This window comes from Heteronotia binoei, chromosome 5 (genome assembly GCF_032191835.1).
Source record: "Heteronotia binoei isolate CCM8104 ecotype False Entrance Well chromosome 5, APGP_CSIRO_Hbin_v1, whole genome shotgun sequence".
Classification (NCBI taxonomy): Eukaryota; Metazoa; Chordata; class Lepidosauria; order Squamata; family Gekkonidae; genus Heteronotia; species Heteronotia binoei.
The window spans coordinates 169785192-169806661 of NC_083227.1; the positions used below are offsets into that span (position 1 = coordinate 169785192).

The 21470-nt window shown below is 47.5% G+C and overlaps 1 protein-coding gene across 1 annotated transcript in view; it reads left to right on the forward strand.

Moving 5' to 3' along the window:
* LOC132573035 (transitional endoplasmic reticulum ATPase-like) overlaps positions 1-19088 on the forward strand; it is a 31602-nt gene extending 12514 nt beyond the window's left edge. Inside the window, exons 8-17 of the mRNA XM_060240708.1 lie at positions 3462-3597; positions 4005-4117; positions 4812-4976; positions 6186-6308; positions 9190-9402; positions 15083-15261; positions 15861-15990; positions 16183-16341; positions 16561-16712; positions 18274-19088. Of these exons, the coding sequence (XP_060096691.1) occupies positions 3462-3597; positions 4005-4117; positions 4812-4976; positions 6186-6308; positions 9190-9402; positions 15083-15261; positions 15861-15990; positions 16183-16341; positions 16561-16712; positions 18274-18379 (1476 nt within the window). The 3' untranslated portion in view covers positions 18380-19088. The remainder of the gene's footprint in view (positions 1-3461; positions 3598-4004; positions 4118-4811; positions 4977-6185; positions 6309-9189; positions 9403-15082; positions 15262-15860; positions 15991-16182; positions 16342-16560; positions 16713-18273) is intronic.
* The last annotated feature ends 2382 nt before the right edge of the window (positions 19089-21470 follow it).

Sequence of the window (21470 nt, forward strand, 5' to 3'; positions counted from 1 at the left end):
CCATGTAGAGGGCGTTGCAGTAGTCCAGTCTCGAGGTGACCGTAGCATGGATCACTGTTGCTAGGTCACGGCGCTCCAGGAAGGGGGCCAACTGCCTCGCCCGACGAAGATGAAAGAACGCGGACTTGGCAGCGGCCGCTATCTGTGCCTCCATTGATAATGAAGGCTCCAGAAGAACCCCCAAGCTCTTGACCCTGTGTGCCGCTTTAAGCTGCACACCGTCAAGGACTGGCAAGGGGATTTCCCCTCCCAAGGCACCGCGACCCAAGCACAGGACCTCTGTCTTCGTTGGATTCAACTTCAGCCCACTCAGTCTGAGCCAGCCTGCCACGGCTTGCAATGCTAGGTCCAGGCTTTCTGGGACGGAGCCAGGCTGGCCATCCATTAGCAGATAGAGTTGGGTGTCATCAGCATATTGATGGCACCCAAGTCCAAACCTCCGGGCAATCTGGGCAAGGGGGCGCATATAGATGTTAAATAACATCGGGGAGAGAACTGCCCCTTGTGGGACCCCACATACTAGTGGGTGCCTCCGGGACCGTTCCCCCCCAATGGCCACCCTTTGTCCCCGTCCTTCGAGGAAGGAGGAAAGCCACTGTAAGGCCAATCCCCCAATCCCCGTGTCGGCGAGGCGGCGGGCCAGTAACTGATGATCAACCGTATCAAATGCGGCCGACAGATCTAACAATATCAGCACCGCCACGCCGCCTCGATCCAGATGCCGCTGGAGGTCATCCACCAAGGCGACCAGCACTGTCTCCGTCCCATAACCCGGACGGAAGCCGGACTGGTGAGGGTCTAAGGCGGAAGTGTCATCCAAAAAACTCTGCAGCTGTAACGCCACTGCCCTCTCTATAACCTTACCTAAGAATGGTAGGTTCGAGACCGGCCGGTAATTTGCCAATTCGGCCGGGTCTGCTGTACTCTTTTTTAGGAGAGGGCGGACCATGGCCTCTTTCAAAGATGTTGGAAATTGCCCTTCCAAGAGGGATCTATTTATGATATCCCGTATAGGATATCTAAGCTCCCTCTGGCAGGATTTAATTAGCCAGGAAGGGCATGGGTCAAGGTCGCAAGTTGTAGGGCGTACAGTTGAGAGGACTTCGTCGACTTCCCCAAGACTAAGCGTGTCGAAGTGATCCAAGATAACACCAGAAGACAGGCACGGAGCCCCGGGTTCGTCTGCTGCAGTCAATGTGGCAGGAAAGTCCTGGCGGAGTGACGAGATTTTATCTGCAAAAAATTTCGCAAAAGCCTCACAGCCTATTTCCAATTCTTTCATGTTTGGTCTGCCCTGGGGCAGAGTGGTCAGATTCTCAATTATCTTAAATAATTGTGCTGGGCGCGAATTTGCAGACGCAATCCTAGCCGCAAGTATTCCTTCTTTGCAGCTTTGACTGCCATCTCATAAGACTTCATAAACGTTCTGTAGGATGTTCTCGTCGCTTCGTCACGAGTATGCCGCCACCGCCTCTCTAGTCGTCTGAGTCCCTGTTTCAGTTTGCGTAGCTCCAAGGTATACCAAGGAGCCAGCCTACTTCGGGGGCGCAGAGGACGCCGGGGTGCAATTTCGTCGATGGCCCTGGACAACCTGTCATGCCAGGTATCCACTAGGTCATTGAGGGAATTGCTAGGGGGCCAGGGGTCCCGCAGAGCCCTCTGGAACCGCTCAGGGTCCATCTGACTCAGCGGGCGAGCCAAAATAGGCTCGCCGCCCGTACAGGGTCGAGGGGGCGCACCCACACGGGCCTTAAGGGCTAGGTGGTCCGACCATGGCACCGCTTCTACTGCGATACCGTCCACCAGAATCCCGGACGCAAAGATCAAGTCTAACATGTGTCCGGCCTGATGCGTGGGAGTGGTAACAAATTGGGAGAGTCCCAGTGTCGCCATGGAAGACACTAGGTCCAGCGCCTGATTGGAGGCCGCGTCGTCTGCATGGACGTTAAAGTCACCCAAGACCATAAGCCTTGGGAACTCCAACGCCCAGCCCGCCACCGCCTCCATCAGGGCTGGTAAGGCGCTGGCTGGTGCGTTAGGCGGACGGTACACCAGCCAGATCGCCAACCCCTCCCCCACGTCCCACGCTAGACCGGCACATTCCAAGCCATCAATCGTTGGGGCCGGGAGAGCCCTAAAGGAGTAACCCTCCCGTATGAGTAGCGCCACCCCTCCCCCCCGGCCAGTGGTCCGTGATTGGTGAAAGACCGAGTAGCCCGGGGGCGCCATCTGGGAGAGAGCCACCGTCTCCCCATCCCGCACCCAGGTCTCGGTCACGCAAGCCAGGTCCATATCCTGCTTGAGCAGGTAGTCCCTAAGGATTGAGGTCTTGTTATTTATGGACCTGGCATTACATAACACCAATGACGGAGACTGGCTTTCCCTCTTGGCCCCGCTACCTGCCACCCTCGGGATGGGACGCAGACCGGAAGAGGGTCGAGCACTGTTTTGTCTCCGCCTTCTTCCCACATGGTTCTGTCTGCTCCCACCGTCATACCTCCCCCTCCCCATGAGCACTGGGATCCCTAGGCCAGACATCTGCTCCATATCCAATCCTTCACTAGTGTCAGTTAGCTTGCTACCTAGCTGTCTTATCCAAAGCTTCACCACCCTCACGCTCCTCTACTCCACAATTCCAATCGCCTGGTCTTTAATAATTCATCTATAGTTAATTAAATTAAACCTCTCCCCACTTTATCTCCATAATTTAATTGGCTAAACATTTTCCTCTGTGGCACATTAATAAAAAAGATAAATATATATATCCCCTCCCCGTTTAAACCATTCCAATTAATCTGCCAGTAATAATAATAAATATACATCAATCAATCAGCCAACAATTTATAAATCAATAATTAATTAACTAGTTAATAATCTAATCTCTTAGTTTACCGGCAGTGCAATTTTTCCGTGAGGGTTGGTGGGCAGAACTATTTGTTTAAGTAGTGATCTAACAGTTCTTAAAGCGCTAGTGCTTTTTATTCTCTTCGGCTTCCGACTGGGTTTCTATTGACACAGTCTATCTGTTGTCCCGGGTCCGATAATCTCCAACAGCTAGGGGGCCCAGGAGAGCTAACGTTCCTACTGTGTCCCCCCAGTAGCCCGGATTGAGCCTTAGTGGACTGGCTCAATAAGGGGGTTCCAGCGCCGCTGCCGCTGCTTCGGGGTGTAGACTGGTCCCCTGCGCTCGGCTAGCCAGTTCTCCGTTCAACACTCGCCCCGCACAGGGCCGCCTAGTTGCGGGTGTCTGGCAGTCGGCTTCATTCACACCCCGGTTACGTTCACCGTCGCGTTGTCCCCACAGTTTCCGTTGGCTCTGATTGGGAGGGCCAGTTGAGCTGCGTCTCGTCTTTGTTGTTGTTACTGTTGTTACTATTGTTCGCTTCTCGCCGCCATGCACGGTGCCTCTCGCTCTCATCGGCTGATGATGAGGTGTCTCTCCCTCCCTTCTTCCATTTCAGACACATGGGGAAGTGGAGCGCCGGATTGTTTCTCAGCTCCTTACTCTTATGGATGGCCTGAAGCAGCGATCACATGTGATAGTCATGGCTGCTACCAATCGACCCAACAGTATTGATCCAGCCCTGCGTCGGTTTGGTAGGAAAATGTTCATGTTCTCATCTGCCTATCCCAAACACTCCCCTCCTCTGGGTGTGTGCCTTAACTCCAGTAGGGAAGAAATCAAGGTCTCATTGCCACAGGTTCCTCCTAAGACATAAACTGAAGGGAGTCATCCAATTTTCTTCATTTATTTTGTCCTGTATCCTGCTTTTCAGCCTGCATTGTGTCTGAATTACTGGCTTCTAGGCCTCTTTTTTAACCTTGAGGCCCTAGCTTCCCCTTCAACCTGACACCACTGCACCCGTTGCGGCTTGCTCTAGATCTTTTCCCCTCTAATTCTTTGGCTTTTTACCTATCAAGTATGATCTTTATATGGACAGAATCACAAAAACACAGCTAGCAATTTGGTTCTTGTGGGATAATTGCCTCTCTTGATTCCACAGGGCGTTTTGACCGAGAAATTGACATTGGGATCCCAGATTCAGTGGGAAGGCTGGAAATCTTGCAAATACACACTAAGAACATGAAACTGGCTGATGATGTGGATCTGGAAAAGGTAAAGGATGAGGACTGAAAATGTGTGTGGAGAAGTGGATTCAAGAGATAATCAAAGATGTATGTATCTTCTTGAGTTTAGAAATACCGCAACATAACTGGCAGGCATGAACGGGCCATCAAATACAGCATATAGAACAATTATATCCCTTCAAGTGCAATGCTTTTTGAAGATGTTGTTTCCCACATTCATCATATTGAGAAATCAAGTGATGTAAATGCATGTAGGAATTGGCCTTAAGCATCTGGGAAGTGGAATTAATAGCCTTCCCCTTCCTTGCAAAAATGTGAATGAAAATGTACGAAAGGAAATAGCTAAGATTCTGAGATGCTTGAGTTCTACAAAAACCTGGCATGCTCAAGAGAACTAGAGAGTCCTCAGGGTGCATTCAAGATTATGTATGCCTTTTTGGAGCATCCATAGTCTGATTCAGACACTGGTGATGGAGAAAAGGCAGACAAATCCAGAAGGCACTGTTATGAGACATTCTTCATTGCCTGTAGTTAACTAAAGCGTGTCTTCCTTAGAACAGCTGTTTGTGCACCCAGCTGTGACAGCTGGCTTTGAGTCCAGGCAATGAGTTATCCATTATCCCCAAAACGTGTCAGGCTCTGATATCTGCCCTCTAAAAAGTTGTCCGAAGGATCGCTCACAGAGACAGGCCCTCTTCAACATGAACTGTCTGTGGCTGCAGGTGGCCAATGAAACACATGGGCATGTGGGTGCTGATTTGGCAGCGTTGTGCTCTGAGGCAGCACTCCAGGCAATTCGGAAGAAGATGAACGTCATCGACTTGGAGGATGACACTATCGATGCTGACATCCTTAACTCCATGGCTGTCACCATGGATGACTTTCAGGTAAGCCCGCTCCATCATTCCAGTGGGAAGAATGGAATGGTTTGTCCATAGTAGCTTTGTCTTTTACTTATAAACAGAGCTCTCAAAATATGAAAAAGGTGGCAATCCGGGTTGTATGCTTCCTAGAACTGCATTTTGTTCATTAAAAGTTTTCCTCAGTTTTTTACATACCTACAGGACCTGCTCTCCCTTATGCACCCTAAAGGGCCTTGCATTTGGCCGGTCAACATCTGTTGGATATCCCCAGCCCGACAGATGTCCACTTAGCCTCAAATAGGGCCAGGCCCTTTTCAACCCTGGCCTTGACTTGGTGGCATGAGTTCTCCGTAGAGATCAGGGCCCTGCATGATCTTTTACAATTCTGCAGGGCCTGTGAAACTGAGCTATTCTGCCAGGCTTTTAGTTGAGGCTGCGGACGTCAAACTATCACCATGGGCTTAAATGGCTCACGAGACCAACTTGAAGTGGCATTGGCAGGGACCCTAGACATCATATAGACCAGGCATGTCAAACATGTGGCCTGGGGGCCAAATCAGACCCCCAGAGAGCTCCTATCAGGCCCCCGAGCAACTGGCTGTCATCTGCTTCCTTCTCCCTCTCTCTTGCTTCCTTCTGCATCTGTGACGGAACCGCATCACAGCTTGCTTTGCCAAGTTTGTTCAGTCGTACAGGAGCTAAAGAGCAAAGCCTCTATTTTCTCCATTGGCTGAGACTCCTCCCTTGGGGAGGAGGGGGGAGGGGTAGCTTTCTTTGCCAGGCTTGCTCAATTGCATAGCATTATCGCTCTGTGATTTTGCTATATTGTGTTTTTAAAATCGGTCTCCTGTTAACATTTTAATGATGCAACCTGCCCTGAGTCTGGTTGCAGGAAGTGTGGGATAGAAATAACAACAATAATAGCAACAGTATGATTTGCAATTTCTAAATGTTGATATTCCTCACAAGTTAGGTGTCACTTTCTCTGGCTTGTGTGCTTTTCATATGAACTTAAAATGGTGACCAATCCTGCTCCTTCTTGGAAATGTATCCCCCTGGGCTGCCTACAGACTTACAGCTTCCTCTGTATCGGCACCATTTGTGCCTCATACCAGTGGGGTGTTCTGATTTCCTTGCTGACTGTTGGCTGGAAAAATGAATCCAGGCAAACTATGAGCACTTTGTGCTTCCATATCAGTCACATTATAGCTCTGCTGTTTTGCTTCTTTTCAGTGGGCTCTCGGCCAGAGTAACCCCTCAGCACTACGTGAGACTGTAGTAGAAGTGCCGCAGGTCTGCTGGGATGATATTGGGGGTCTTCAGGAAGTGAAACGTGAGCTGCAAGAGCTGGTGCAGGTCAGTAGAATTGTGGTGTGGCTCAGACTTCACCCAAACTCTCATACAAGTAGCAGCTGCAAACAGCATTTTATTTCAAATTCTAGACATTGTTCCATGTCAGAGAATCCCACTGACAAAGATTCTGAGATTAATTCTTAGAATAAGAGGTCTTCTATCATAACTTAACTTTTTTGTTGGGAACAAAGTGTGCCATCAAGTTTAGTTTAAACTTGAATAAGAAAAAAAAATGCTAAGCAGTCTTTCTGAGCAGGAAAAACTATTTAAATTTCAAGATCAGTTACGGTTAAACGAAATAACAGGTAATAAGCTACCAATGCCTCCTGAAGTCATTCTGTTGAGGCTTCAACAATAACGTTACTTCTAAATGTAATAATATGGTGCCGAATGGGCTGAATACTGAAAGTCAACCCATTAAATTGTGTGTTAATAAGACCCAACAAACTGCTAAACTTTCAATTGAAATTGTTCAGTTAAGAGATGGTAGAGAAAAAGCAACTTTTGAAGTTAACCAGAAATCCCTTCTTGAATTCTGGAAGAGATCAAGGTAATTAGATAGGATAGTTATATATGATGATGGTGGTGTTTGCCAGGCAGGCCTCAGATTCAGTGGGAGCTCACAGGGGCGCAGCTCCAGAACCTTTCTGAGAGTTCCACTTCCTTGTCCATTGAATAGTAGGTGCAGCTGCATAACAATCCCTGGATGAGCTCCACCACCTATTTGTCTACAAAGGGACTCCTGCCAGGCATGGCCCTCCATCTGTGACCTGAGGCAGGTAGAGAAGACCAGGTTAATGCAGGTGTGGGCGGGAAGGGGGGTTAAACCCTGCCTCTATTTTTTTTTTTTTTTAGATTTTTCTGCAAACCTTGGAGTTCCTCCAGTTTGCAAAACCACTCCTTTCTCTTTGCATGGCCCTGACCCTGACCCATAGATTTATGGATCTGTAGCTGGTGCAATGCTGAGGATTAGATATAACAAGCAAGAACCTATGAGACATGTGCTAGTGAGCAGGGCTATTTTTTTGTGGCAGGAACTCCTTTGCATATTAGGCCACACACCCCTGATGCAGCCAGTCATCCTGGAGCTTACACTAGACCCTGTACTTAGAGCCCTGTAAGCTCTTGGAGGATTGGCTGCATCAGGGGTGTGGGGCCTAATATGCAAAGGAGTTCCTGCTACAAAAAAGGCCCTGCGAGTGAGAAACCCCTGCTTTCCCCACCCTCTCACCAGCCAACCCATCCCCTAAAGAGCTGACATCAACAACTGCCTGGTTCATACGGCAGGGGGACCAGCTCCAGCTCCTCCTCTCTCCCTTTCCTGCTGCTCTCCTGCCCACAGAGCCATCACCTCCACCTGCCTGGCTCTTGTTGCAATGACTCCCACTCTCCCCTCCTGCCTGCCTTCCTGCCTGGCACATGTGGCAGTGGCTCTTCCCACGTGCCTGGCTGCTGAATCACGCAGTGCCAGCTCCTGCTCTCCCCCCGCAGTTGGCTGTGGCAGCGGCAGCAGCTCCTGCTCCTCCACCCTGAAGGGGACACTTCCTTATGTCCTGTGTGCAAGAACAAACAGTGTTCCTCTCGTTGCGGGGTTTGACTCCCCTTCTTTGGCGGGGCTCACATTTCTCTCTAAACCTGACTGGCTCCATTCTCAAGGTCTGTCAGTCTGCATGGGGGTTGGGGACACAAGAGAACCTGCAAGGCTCACAGGGGATAAATCCCATCCTCTGCCCATTAAGTTTGGGCAGTGGCAGCTTCCGTACCCTCCTCCATTCACTTCTGGACCATGGAGACACTCTTGCATATTGTCTGCACAAGCACAGACAATATACCTCTCTCTGAAGAGCATGTTTTAGAATCACTTTCTTTTGTTTTACTCTTTTCATTTTTCTGCAAACATGGGGTCTTCCAAGGAATTACCTCCCACCCATCTGAACTTTGTTCCATCCTCTGGATCTATTGGTCTGCATGGGGACTACATTCAGCATTAGATATAGGATGATGATGATGATGAATGTGTTATCTGGACAAGGAGGGGTTGGAGGATAGGTAGTACATTATATCTCCTCTATTTCGTACAAATGTATGCTAAGTCCCCTCACATGCTTGAAGAAAAATAGAGCAATTAATAGACTCCGCAGTTACTGCCTTCTGATGGTGCGTTCTCTCACCATCATTCTCCAATTCTGACATGTTTATTGTCTTCGCTGTTTTCTCACGCAACTACAACTATCCAGACCAAACTGGTTATTCTTTCAATTTGTTAATTTCACTATTTTGCCATTGGATTCTAACTTTGTACTATTTTGCATGCTTAACCACTGCCCACCAGCCATATGTAGCACTGCTCACTGTACCCCATTTCATTGCCTGACAAAGTGTGCAGGCACACAAAAGCACACATCCTCAGTCAAGCTTTGTTGGTATTAAAGGTGCTACTAGGCATTGCCGCTAATCACATATTCGGAGCTGCCACTCAGCGTCTGTCTGCCTGTCTTTCTATCTGCCATCTAACAAATACAGGGACCAAGGCATGTAAAACTGTATCATGGACTTAATACTAATACTCAACGTATTAACAAAACCCAGTACCAGCTGTTGAAGAAATTGGAAAAATAAGGATGGTGGAATAGTAGCACAGGATAGAACCACGCTGTTCCTCTCTCTCAGAAACGTGGCATTTTCTCACAATATTTTCAAAATGGTTGGGGGACACATACTCCACAGGCAAAGATTTGGGGAATTAGTTACTCCCTTTTCCTTAGCTTTGGAAGACAAGAAAGACGCAATATGGTATTTCAAAGTCTGTAAAACTGCAGGATGCTGTAACCGTATGGATAGCAGAATGGTACCAGTACTTCAACCTTTTGTTCCTTTTTACCAGTTCCCAGTGGAGTATCCTGACAAGTTCCTGAAGTTTGGGATGACGCCATCAAGAGGTGTTCTGTTCTATGGACCGCCTGGGTGTGGCAAGACCCTGCTGGCCAAGGCCATTGCCAACGAGTGCCAAGCCAACTTTGTCTCCATCAAGGGTCCTGAGCTGCTCACCATGTGGTTTGGAGAAAGCGAGGCCAACGTCCGTGATGTTTTTGACAAGGTACAAAATGGGAGTGACCATGGTGGCAGCTGAAGAGGGCAGGAGATAGAGTGTCCATGCTTCTCGACCCATATGAAGACCCCAAAAATGAAGGAGGCTGTAACGAGCACTATAACTCTCTTGAGACTCAGGACGTTAGGGTACTTATTCCAGAGCATTCCATTAAGGGAAGTCACTGGAAGAATATTATGTTTACAGCTTTCCATAGGAACCGTTGCTTATTATTTCTGTGCTCTGGTCATGTGGGCAGCCTGATGGTCTGTCCACTTGGCACCTCTAGTTCATTGGCTTAGTCACACCCCCATTGGGAACCACTGGGTTAGAAGCCTCTTGCTGTTTATTGCCATTGAGCTAGGGTGGGGGCATCATAGCCCAGGGTGTCAAACATTCGGCCCATAGGATGGATCTCACCCCTTCAGTGGTCCAGTCAGGCCCATGAGCAAACCTCCAATTTGGTCTGCTGCTTCCTACTTCCTGTTCCTCTTTCCTGTTTCCAGCATCAGACCTGGCTTTTGCCCAGTCTCTCCTATTTCCTGCTTCACAGAGGAGAGAAAGAAAGCCAAGTCTCCCTTCCCTCAATTGGGTGAGGGCTCCTCACCCCCTCCTCTGAGGAGGGAGGAGGAGGAAAAGAACCAGAGAGTCCCCTAGCACTTTTAAGAAGACTGAAAACAATGTTTTATTCCAGGTGTAAGTTTTTGTGTGCCTGCACACTTCTTCAGAGAGATGGGAGGAAGGAGGGGAAGAAAGCCAGAGGGCATGCCAGAGAGAGAGAGAAGAGGAGTCACATGGCGCTTAGAGAGATCCCCCTTTCCAGTCCTAACAGATTGGGTGGGGGGGAGAAACCTAAGAGCACAGCTTGCATTCTTTATTATTAATGACTAGCAACATTTGTGGCAGGGCATGAGCTTTCATGAGTCATTGCTCATTTCTTCATATACAGCTAGCACGTGAGTTCATCTCTCATATATCTTGGAGAGTGAAGTGATTTCAGATGCCAAATGACCATAGCAGGCCTTGGTAGTGGGAAGAAATCTAGGTCCAGGAGGATGTATTGTCTTGAGCTTCATTATCAGTTGCAATTCTAATCTTCCTTTGAAAGAGAGCTGTTACTGAGTGTCCTAGAAGATTAAAATGTTCCTCCACTGGTTTTTTAATGTTGTGGTTTCTAATAGCAGTAGAAAGAGCAAGAATCTAGTACAGTGACAGCCAAGCTGCATGCGTTTCTTGATGTCCTCTCATGTGGCTCACGCAAGGCTCCCCCCCCCCCACCACCGAGAGGCATTCCACCCCATTTCCCTCGTGCACCTTTTCTGGTTCTTCGGCCACCCTCCTGTGCAGCTCGCACGAGGCTTGCCACCCCACCCCCAGTGGAGAGGCATTCCATTCCAGGCCTTCCCTCTCTGGCGCTCATTCAGCAACCCTGCTGCCTCATGCACCTTTGCTGGCTGCACTCTCCTGCGATTCACGCAATTCCCTCATGGGCCTTTGCTGCTCCTTCAGCTGCCCTCTTGTGCAGTTCCTGCAAGGCTTGCCCCCCTCCCGCAACCCCCATGGAGAAGTGTGAAGCATTCCACCTGCGTTCTCTCGTGTGCCTTTGTTGCTCCTTTGGCTGCCCTGTTCTGCAACTCACATGAGCGCTGTGCAGGTGCTTCAGGAACTGTTTCCAGCAGCCCTCAAGAGCGGCCAGCTAAACCTCTCTGCCTGGGAACTGACCAAAGGTGAGAGACATCTCCCTCCCTTGCCCGAAGGGAGGGGAAGCAGAAGCTTGTTATCTGTGAAAAACCACATGTGTTTGTTATTGCAGTGGCCCCTTTCACACTCAAGGAGCAAAACAAAAGAGGGCAGTCACAGTGGGGGATGGGAGGGGGGAGAGAATTTCCTAGGAATCTGAATCAAGGGTTGAAGGCAATGAATGGTGGAAAATAACCAGTTGTCACTTTTCCAGTGATAGTCCCTCACCTCAAGGCTTACCCTGGTTTCCTGTAAAATTCTTCATTTTGCCCAGGCTTTCAATTAAAGGGTTGATCCTTTTTTAACCACTATGGATAATAGTCACTGATAGACCTCACTTAATCTCTAAGACTTTGCCTAAAAGCTTTCTAAGGTAGTGGTCATCAATACATTGCATGGCACAGAAATTCAACAGTTAATTATGCTTCCAATTATTGCTGCAAGACATAGGAAATTGAAGGAAAGAAAAATAGTAATATGTACTAGTGTACGAACCATACACTAGTGTATAGTCCATCCAGGACTACAGAGAAGCTATAACTGTAGTAACCGGGGTTATTATTTCACAGTCTCAATCAGTATAATGCCTGATCTAAAGAACTGTATTATTTAGAGCTGCAAATGAGCTATAGATGTTTCCAATATAATTTATGGGTGCAACTGCATATAATTGTAGCAAGGAAACAGGGTTCCTAGTATGCTGTGTCTCTTTGCCGACTTCTCCCAGGTGGAAATCCACATGGAAAGGGGTTCAGTGTGAGTTTGGCTCGCCTGTAAGAATACAAGAACCTTGCTGAATCAGACCAACGGTCCTTCTAGCTCAGTGTCCTCCTCCAGCAATGGCTAGCCAGATGCTTCCAGACTGCCCACAAGCAAGGCACGAAAGCAACCCTGACTGATTTTGCTATCATGATTGACAGCCACTAGGGGACCTGTCCTGAATGAATCTGCCCAACCCCTTTTAAAGCCATGAAGGCTGCAGGCCATCCCTGCCTCTTATGACAAAGGAAGTCTGTTCCGTAAAGAACTTTTTTTTCTGTCCTGAATCTACTGCCACTCAATTTTATTGAGTGACCCTGAGTTCCAGTGTTGGAGGAACAATTCTTTCTTTCTCCAACGCATGCATGATGTCAAGTGGGGTGTGTTGGGGGCGGGATTCCTCATCTGTTCTCTCTGGAAAAGAACAGAGTGGCCGTTACAGACTGCATTCATGATGGGACTTTTATGATTGTAGGAGCAACCAAAAATTTGAAAGCAGAACTGAAGCAAAACCTAAGTATTAACATGACATGTTAAATTATACAAAATTATATAGTGGGATCCTACTTACAGCAAGCTGTACATAAAAGTGTACAGAACAAAGCTTGCGTCCAGTGGCACCTTTAAGATCATGAGCTTTCCTGTGCACGCACACTTCCTCAGATACAATGAGACAGAATTTACCAGTCCATACATATAGGCAGAGGAGTAGTAGTAAATGAGCATGCAATAAAAGATGTTCATCAGATTCAGGAATAACAAGCTTAGATTATGTGGTTACCGTTTGTTTGGGTTCAGGGCATAGTGAAGGAGATAAATGTCTAAATTGGAGATTGATGTATCCCTCAATCGTGGAATGCTGAGAGCAATTAATTGAGACCCTTCTTCATGCTAAGCGTATGCTCTGTCATGGAGCCACAGCCTCTCCCATCCTTCAAGTAGAAAGCTGGAGTGCTGTAGAATACAAATACATACCCCTGATGTACCACCAAGAGTGGGCAGAAGAGCCTCATTATTAATACTCAGTAGGTGTTTTTGTACCATCATCTATCCAGAGATGGGTCTCGTTCTATTCCTCATGGATTCCCTTGTAAGCAGCTTTGCATACAGATTTCTCCAATTACTTTTATTGACTTCGACGCCTATTTTTTTTAAAAAAAATACCCATAACTCTTCAGGCAAAGAACACAACAGCTAGAATCTCAGCAAGAAAAAAGGTCCAGCCAACATGAGTAGTTGAAACTGGCAGGCAAGGCTTGCAAACCTCAGACTGCCTCTGGTTTTTTGTTGTTGTTTTAAAGTGTCCATCCAAGGTTGTTTGGCCCACCTTCTTTTTGGGAGGCAACATCAGGCAAAGGGCTTGGTCCATGTGCCGTTTGTTTGGCTCCTTGTACGAAACAGAATGGATCTCTGGTCAAATCCAGGAGTGCTTTTCTGAAGTTCTCATTATTACATTTTTAATGGAGCATATACCCCTGGTATATTATACTTGCTTTGGGCTGCAAATATGGGAGAGGACTGTAGAATATGATAAATGGGAAGCAGGAGAATTTATTGACTAGTAGCAGAAGCAGTCATCTCTTCAAATGTTATACATACTTAAGGTGGGGGAGAGAAGTGCGCAAATAAAGTAAACTGGAGTGGTGGTGGTGGTGGTATAAAGGGTGTAACTTTAATTACCAGAATTCTGGAAGGAAATAAGGGGGGAAATGCTGAAAAAGGTTTCAAAACTAGCCCACCCTTCATAAAATGGCCAGATGGCAAAGTCTGATAAAATGCTGTAACTCTCCACCCCTGCTTCTGCTGCTAGGTGGTGCTTAGCAAGGATGTGACATCAATTTATGATGTCTTGTCCTGTGATGTCACTTCCCGCTCTCAGGTCAGGTGATGTCACTTCCTAAATTCCACCCCTACTGATGATGTCACATCCTGCACGGAAACACCACCCATTTCTGTGATGTGACTTTCAGGTCACTCCCCCAAACCCACCTCTTCCTCCAAAGTCACCTTGCAGCTCTTGAGCATCTGACATTTAGTCTAAGTGGCTCTTACGTGAAGCAAGTTTGGCTACCCCTGACCTACTAGCATCTTAAAGTTTAACACAGTTTTTGGAAGGGTATATGCTTTTGTGAGTCACTGCTCACTTGTTTGGACTTATTTCCATTTATTCTTTGCATCCTCCTGGATTGAATCCTCCTGTACCAAAATGAGACCTAGGTTTGCTGTCTCATTACTGATGCTGATATCTCCATGCCTGCTACCCCTCTGTATATCACCCCTAATCCACTCACACCTGCTATTGCCATTCATCTGGAATCATCTCTATAAAGTTTATATCTCTGATACCTCATGCTATATTTTATAATAATAATAATAACTTTATATTTCTATCCCGCCCTCCCCGCCAAGGCAGGCTCAGGGCGGCTCACAGCATAAAAATACATTATACATCGAGTTATACTTATAAAATCATGGTTAAAACAAATTACAGATTATATTAAAATTAACATTAACAATATGGTGCTATAAACATTAGATCTTCAGTAGAATTCAGTAACTAAAGCATTTTCAACGGCACTTCCTAGCTTGTCGTTAGTTGAAGGCTATTTTGAAGAGGTGGGTCTTACAGGCCCTACGGAATTGATCTAAGCATCGTAGGGCCCGTACCTCCTCTGGGAGTTGATTCCACAGCAGTGGAGCTGCAATAGAGAAGGCCCGATCCCGGGCGGCCTTCAATCTGGCCTCCCTTGCCCCAGGGATATTCAGCTGGTTTTTTCCAGCCGACCTCAGCGCTCTCTGGGGCTCATATGGGGAGAGGCGGTCCCGCAGGTAGGCAGGTCCTCGACCATATAGGGCTTTAAAGGTGATAACCAGCACTTTGTAACGAACTCGGTATACCACTGGCAGCCAGTGCAGTCCGCGTAGCCCCGGCTGTATGTGCTCCCACCTTGGGAGCCCCAACAACAGCATACATGGCCTGACCCAACAAAGTGACATTTATGTCAAATCCAGCTCTCGTAAGAAATGAGTTTGACACTTCTGTCATAACCATTACCAGGAAGATGAGCTTCTGGTTGTCATCTCGTTCATTGAAATAATGTCTTGCATGTGAGGGAGGCACCTGTGAGCACTAAGCACTTCCGTGGGCAGAGCCGCCCCTGTTCCTCGGCTTACTGGTTCTCTTCTCCAGGCCCGACAGGCAGCACCCTGTATCCTGTTTTTTGATGAACTGGATTCTATTGCCAAGGCACGGGGTGGTGGCGCAGGGGATGGTGGAGGCGCAGCTGACCGTGTTATCAACCAGATCCTTACAGAGATGGATGGCATGACCAACAAGAAGACAGTTTTCATCATTGGTGCCACCAATAGGTGAGTCCTCCAAAGAGAAGGGTGGGATGAGGGGTTTGCTTGAGGTTCCTCTTGAACTGTGCTGTTTTGGTGGTTTTGTGACCTGTTTGTCTCTATGCCAGCTTAACCACTTGACCACCAGTCTCCCTCCTTTATCCTGATGGCCATATGCTGGATCAAGATGGCCATAGAATGAACAGGTCTGTAACTTGGTCTGCTTGAGTGAAGCTCTGTGCCACACAGTGGCCAAGAAAAGCAGGTGCCATCAGGAGGTCCATCAGTAGGGCCAGGACACTAGAAGTCCTCACAGTTGCCCCCCCACCTCTAAGCACCAAGAATATAGAGCATCCCTGCCCCAGACAGAGAGTTCCAACAATACACTGTGGCTAATAGCTACTGCTGGACCTCTGCTCCAGATGTTTATCCAATCCCCTCTTGAAGCTGTCTATGCTTAAAGCTGCCACGACCTCCTGTGGCAGTGAATTCCACGTGTTAATCACCCTTTGAGTGAAGAAGGACTTCCTTTTATCTGTTCTAACCCGACTGCTCAGCAGTGTGCTAGTTCCAGGGCGTAGCAGCCATTGAGCCTAACAATCAGTTTTACATTTTTTGACATCCAGACCAGACATCATTGACCCAGCCATTCTACGCCCAGGGCGTTTGGACCAGCTCATCTACATCCCGTTGCCTGATGAGAAGTCACGTGTGGCCATCCTGAAAGCCAACCTACGTAAATCACCTGTTGCCAAGGTGGGGTTGAAAACAGAGGAGGGAAATTTCAGTATTGTGGGAAGTAGATGCTTGCTATGAGTGGATCCTGGTTCATAATCTGCTCTGTCTTCTAATGGAGGAAGATACAAGACAGAAAAGGTAAATGTGTTGGGGGGAACTTTTCTCTGTGCTGCCAAGGCCCTTCCCATAGTATGTCTCTTCCTCTGGCAGGATGTGGACTTGAATTATCTGGCTAAAATCACACACGGCTTCTCGGGCGCAGACCTCACTGAAATCTGCCAACGTGCCTGCAAGCTCGCTATCCGCGAGGCCATCGAGATGGAGATCAAGGCAGAACGGGAACGTCAGCGTCACAAATTTGCTGCCATGGTAACAGGACTCCCCCACTTCCCAATAGAGCCAGACAAAACCCTTCACCATAGTCTCCAACCTGATTCTGCCGCCCTTAGTGATGTACTCTACATTCTCCTCCAGAATGTTTACAGTTCCCATCTTGAGGAGACTTAGTATCCTCCACTGCATTAACCTGCATTATGAATTTAATGAAGACACGGGCTGATGGTGTTTGTCTTCTGCCCATTTTTACAGGATGATGATTATGATCCAGTGCCAGAGATACGCCGTGATCACTTTGAGGAAGCGATGCGCTTTGCACGCCGCTCAGTCAGTGATAACGACATACGCAAGTATGAGATGTTTGCCCAAACGTTACAGCAAAGCCGTGGCTTTGGTAACTTCAGGTACTAGTGAAAGAATCTTGTCTTTTCTTTCCCCCAAAAGTTAGAATTTATCCATGTTCTTAGTTTGGGACAGTATATGGGATCTTTGGTGTGACTCTTATTTATGGAGAGGGGCTATGAGAATCTCCCTTGCCCATTCGGGATCTGTGAAATTCAGTCTGGTTTTCAGTGAACACCAGGAAATGGAAGGGTGAGAACAACATTCTTACCAAAGGGCCTAAGGCTGGATACCTGGTAACTAAAGTAACTAAAACCTGGACTTTGCTCTCAAAAAATGGTGAACCTTTGGCCGCACTCCCATAAGGATTCCTGAGGGCTGCATACCAAGACTTGCCTTCCTAAGCAAATATGACCCTTTTCACACTTACCACTGGAAACCAGAAGGGAGTCGGTATTGTGCTGCTTGCAGTAATCCGAGACAGCGATGGGAGTTTTCAGACACATGTTTTTTCCCCTGGTAGGGTTCCGTGATTGAAGCGTGATTGAAGCGAGCCATTTCACACTGTTCCGCTCTTATCTCGCTTCCACCAGCGCCAGCCGGTTTCGCGCCGTTTTTTGCCCGCCGGCGCGCGCGATCTCCGGCTTTTTTTTTTTTTTGGAACGTCAGTTTAGATCGATATAGCGATATATCGCTATATCGACCTGTCAAAACAGCACCACCATAGGGATGGCTATGCATCTCAACATGCATCTCAACGGAGCCTAGCCATCCCTATGGTGGTGCTGTTTTGACAGGTCGATATAGCGATATATCGCTATATCGATCTAAACTGACGTTCCAAAAAAAAAAAAGCCGGAGATCGCGCGCGCCGGCGGGCGAAAAACGGCGCGAAAACCGCTCCCGGGTTAGATACTGGACATTTCACACAGCACCCCATAGCGAATTCAACCCGGAAGGAGGGGTTGAAAAGTGGAAGAAGCTGCTCTTTGTTTGTGACGACTCAGGCATGCCTCACTACCGGGACAGCCGCGGGAGTGTGTGAAAAGGTGAGAGTATTCCGGTAGCAGCCAGTTACTGAATCGGGTCTGTCTGAAATGCCAGCAGAAACCCGTTACTGTTCAGTAACTGGCCAGCTGCCATACCGGAATACTTAGGCTGTGTGAAAAAGCTCTACGACATGTTAGCATTTATTATATTTATGCTCCAGTATTGTCTTCAAGCAGCTTACATGATAAAATTACATATACAGGATATATTAAAACAAAACATAAAAACAGTAAAATGAAGCAACTGAATGGATGAAATCAACAAAAGACAGTTCATAGAACAGCATTGCAGCACTCCAGTTACAGAAACCCAGAGGCACATGTATCCCTTGTGGATTAGGAACTCCGGGCATAAATGAGCTGTTCATTCAGAACATGCATCTGAGTAAGAATGAAGTCTGCCTGCAGTGCTTTACTTTGCATGGGAAGTGCTTTTAAATGCGCATCCGGATTTGCATGAAAACAACTCGCCTATCGACACTTCCTTTATGGGTGGCTGCAACAGGACTGGAGCTTGTATTCAGAACACAGAATAAATAGTTTGCTCTACCCACTCCGTTTTCTTTCTCCATAGGTTCCCAGCAGGAAATCAGAACAGTGGTGGAACAGGCAGCACTGGAAGTAACAGTGGGCAAGGGAGTCTTTTCCAGGAAGAGGGTGATGATGATCTCTACAACTGATCACCTGAGGAATGCCTATATTTGCTGGAACCATTGGCTTCCTCTGCTTACTTGTTACCATCTCTTTCTTATGAAATCTGGAGTGTGAGGCCCAGCAGCCCGCTCTCTTCCACCCTTCTATGCAAATTCTGGCAACAAACAACTCACAGTTAATTATAATATATGAGGCCAGGTGCCTCCTCCCAAATATTTTGAGTGGTGTGGCTGCGACTGTGGATGTTGTGGCTTATCCTGTCCTTGTGCCTTATCAGATGTTAAGACAGTACCCAGTGACTTTCACTGGGGGAGCCAATGCCCAAGCATCTGAAGAACCCCACTGGATCAGACCAAAAGCCCATCTAGTTGAGCAGCAGCCAGGCAGACGCCTCAAAGCAGGATGTGAAGCTCTCCATCCTTTTGCCTTGTCTCCAGCAGTCCCTTGCTAGCACCAGTTCCTTTTAGGACACATGCTGATGGCTCCTTATTTAGAACCAGGCTGCTGGGAGCTTTGCTGTCTTCCAGCTCTACTTGCTAGCAACACAGCCTGCTCGCACTGGCCCTGTCTGCCTTACAGCTTCCAGAATATGATGATTCATGAGGCTAATGAACTCCAGTCTGTATCATCAGGTGACAGAGGCATCTGGCTATAGAATAAACTGGAATTGCATGCCCCTGGTCCTGGGAAAAGCTTTGTGAAACGTGTCAGATAATAAAGGCCTGTGTTATGGTGTCTGTGGGCTGATTTTGAGGAGATTCCCAAAAACATACATTGGGGGATCCTACTCCAGATGTAGCCATAACTGCCAGCCTCCAGGTGGGAGCTGGGCTTCCCCTGCAATTGAGGCTCATCCCCAGACTGCAGAAACCAGTTCCCCTGAAAAAATGGATGCTTTAGAGGATGGACTCTGGCATTGGACCCCACTGAGATCCCTGCCCTCCCCAGGCGCCACCTCCAAATCTTTAGGAGATTCCCAACTTGGATCTGGCAACCCTACTATGCCATCTAAACTGGCAGAACGAAGTTTTATTCAGTGGCACCTTTAAGACCACCAAAGTTTTATTTCATGTGCATGCACACTGCTTCTGATGCCTGAAGGAATGTGTGTGCACACAGAAGCATACCTTGACTAAACCTTTGGTGGTCTTAAAGGTGCCGCTGAACTCAAACTTCGTTCTGCTGCTTCGGACCAACACAGCTGTCCCTCCTGGATCTGTCTTTTTATTTTGAACTTGTAGGAAGTGTTTATAGCTGAGGTATAGGTCTGTTTCTTCCACTAGGGGGCGCCAGCGTCCATCCTTTCTAGGAGAATGTTTGACCCAGATTGCAACCAGGCTCTTGGCGGCTGAGCAGGGCTGCCAGAGAAAGCTGCCAGCAGGCATGCGAGGATTCCGTTCATGACATAAAGGCGATAAATTGTATAAGGCAAGAATGCTCTGCAAAGATGCACTAGTTAACAGTTTGTACAGTCCAGGTACTGGGCACACAACAGCCACACCATTTCACAGTCCCTGCAGGATCTCTTCTCTGGCCTTTCTCTTGCCTCCTCTCCAATAAAAACTGCACAAACCTTATTGAGAAGGCCTCAGAAGCCAATCTACATCACCTCCCCCCCAGTATGGGGTATGACTATACCACATTTACAGTCTGTAAATTACATAGTAAAGTTATGGGACCCTCAACTCCAGAGCTGGTTCCACATTGTGGAAGGCCGTGGGCAGAGAGTTCCCACAGGGTGCCTCCCCACTCACTTTCTTCTGGAAGAGTGCTTTTCCTGTCCCCACTGAGTGTCGAAAACCTTGTGCCAATGCTTTGAAGATCGATTTTCCAGCAGGGCTTCCCCTGGAGTACCCAAGTTTATACCCAAACACAGCCTGCATTCAGACATAACTTTTTAGAAATGCTCCCTTCGGGCAGCACACCAATATTAAAGAGGGAAATCTTTAGTTAACTCCCAGTTTGTCAGACTATCTGAATGCAAATACATCAACAAATTCACGATTGCTTCTTTCCAGGTAAAGAGGTCTCAGGGTTAAAAATCCGGATTGATTGAAAAGAAACACGTTTTGTTAAAATGCTCACATTCAAATACCATGACAAATAGGAATTAGCAGAAGACCTTCATCATTGGTCTGACTGCAAGGGGAAGAGGGCGCTTGCAAGCCTATCGTTAACTAGGTTCGTGCCCCTCATGAGCAAACTCATCTACGTTTGTGATGGCTGAATGCAGCCATTAAAGCTACCCTGAACTACCAGCTCTAGCCTTGCTCTCTCCTAGTACAACCTTTATACACACACACTAAATGTTTTAGGTGTGGAAGGGTACTCATATATATGGATACTTTATGAGCAGCCTCTGGGTTGGAATGGGGAAAGTACATCACAGGCTTGGAATGACTATGATGCTGCAAAATAGCAGATTAAACAGAATGCTGTAGCTGAATGATGGAACAGCCTGCATGGAATTGCCCTAAAGAAGACACTAAGGGTTTCTTTTTTTATCACCTGCTTATTAGTCAACTGACAAGTTTGCTCCTGCTTAGAATTTAGAGGCAATCTCTTTAAGAATTTGCTGAGCCATGCCAGGAAGAAGAAGACTGCAGATTTATACTCTGCCCCTCTCTGAATCAGAGTCTCCGAGTGGCTTACAATCTCCTTTTAGCTTCTTCCCCCACAACAGACACCCTGTGCGGTAGGTGGGGCTGAGAGAGCTCTCACAGGAGCTGCCCTTTCAAGGACAACCACTACGAGAGCTATGGCTGACCCAAGTCCATTCCAGCAGGTGCTGGTGGAGGAATCAACCCGGGTTCTCCCAGATAAGAGTCCACATACTTAACCACTACACCATACTGTTATGAATGGAATCCTCCTCCTACACACACACACACCCCATCTCCATTTCACTAACTTGGAATATATAGCATCCTCATAGAATTAATAACAACCAAGGCCTCCATGTACGGCTTATGAAGCTGTCTTATGTTGAGTCGGGCCATTGGCTATTTTCCTCAATATCAACCCCTGTAAGTAGCAATGATGCTTCTAGATCTGATGTGTTGATCTAACCCAGTACTGCTTAATTGTATTCTGTATGCTCCATCACTGAGCTATGAC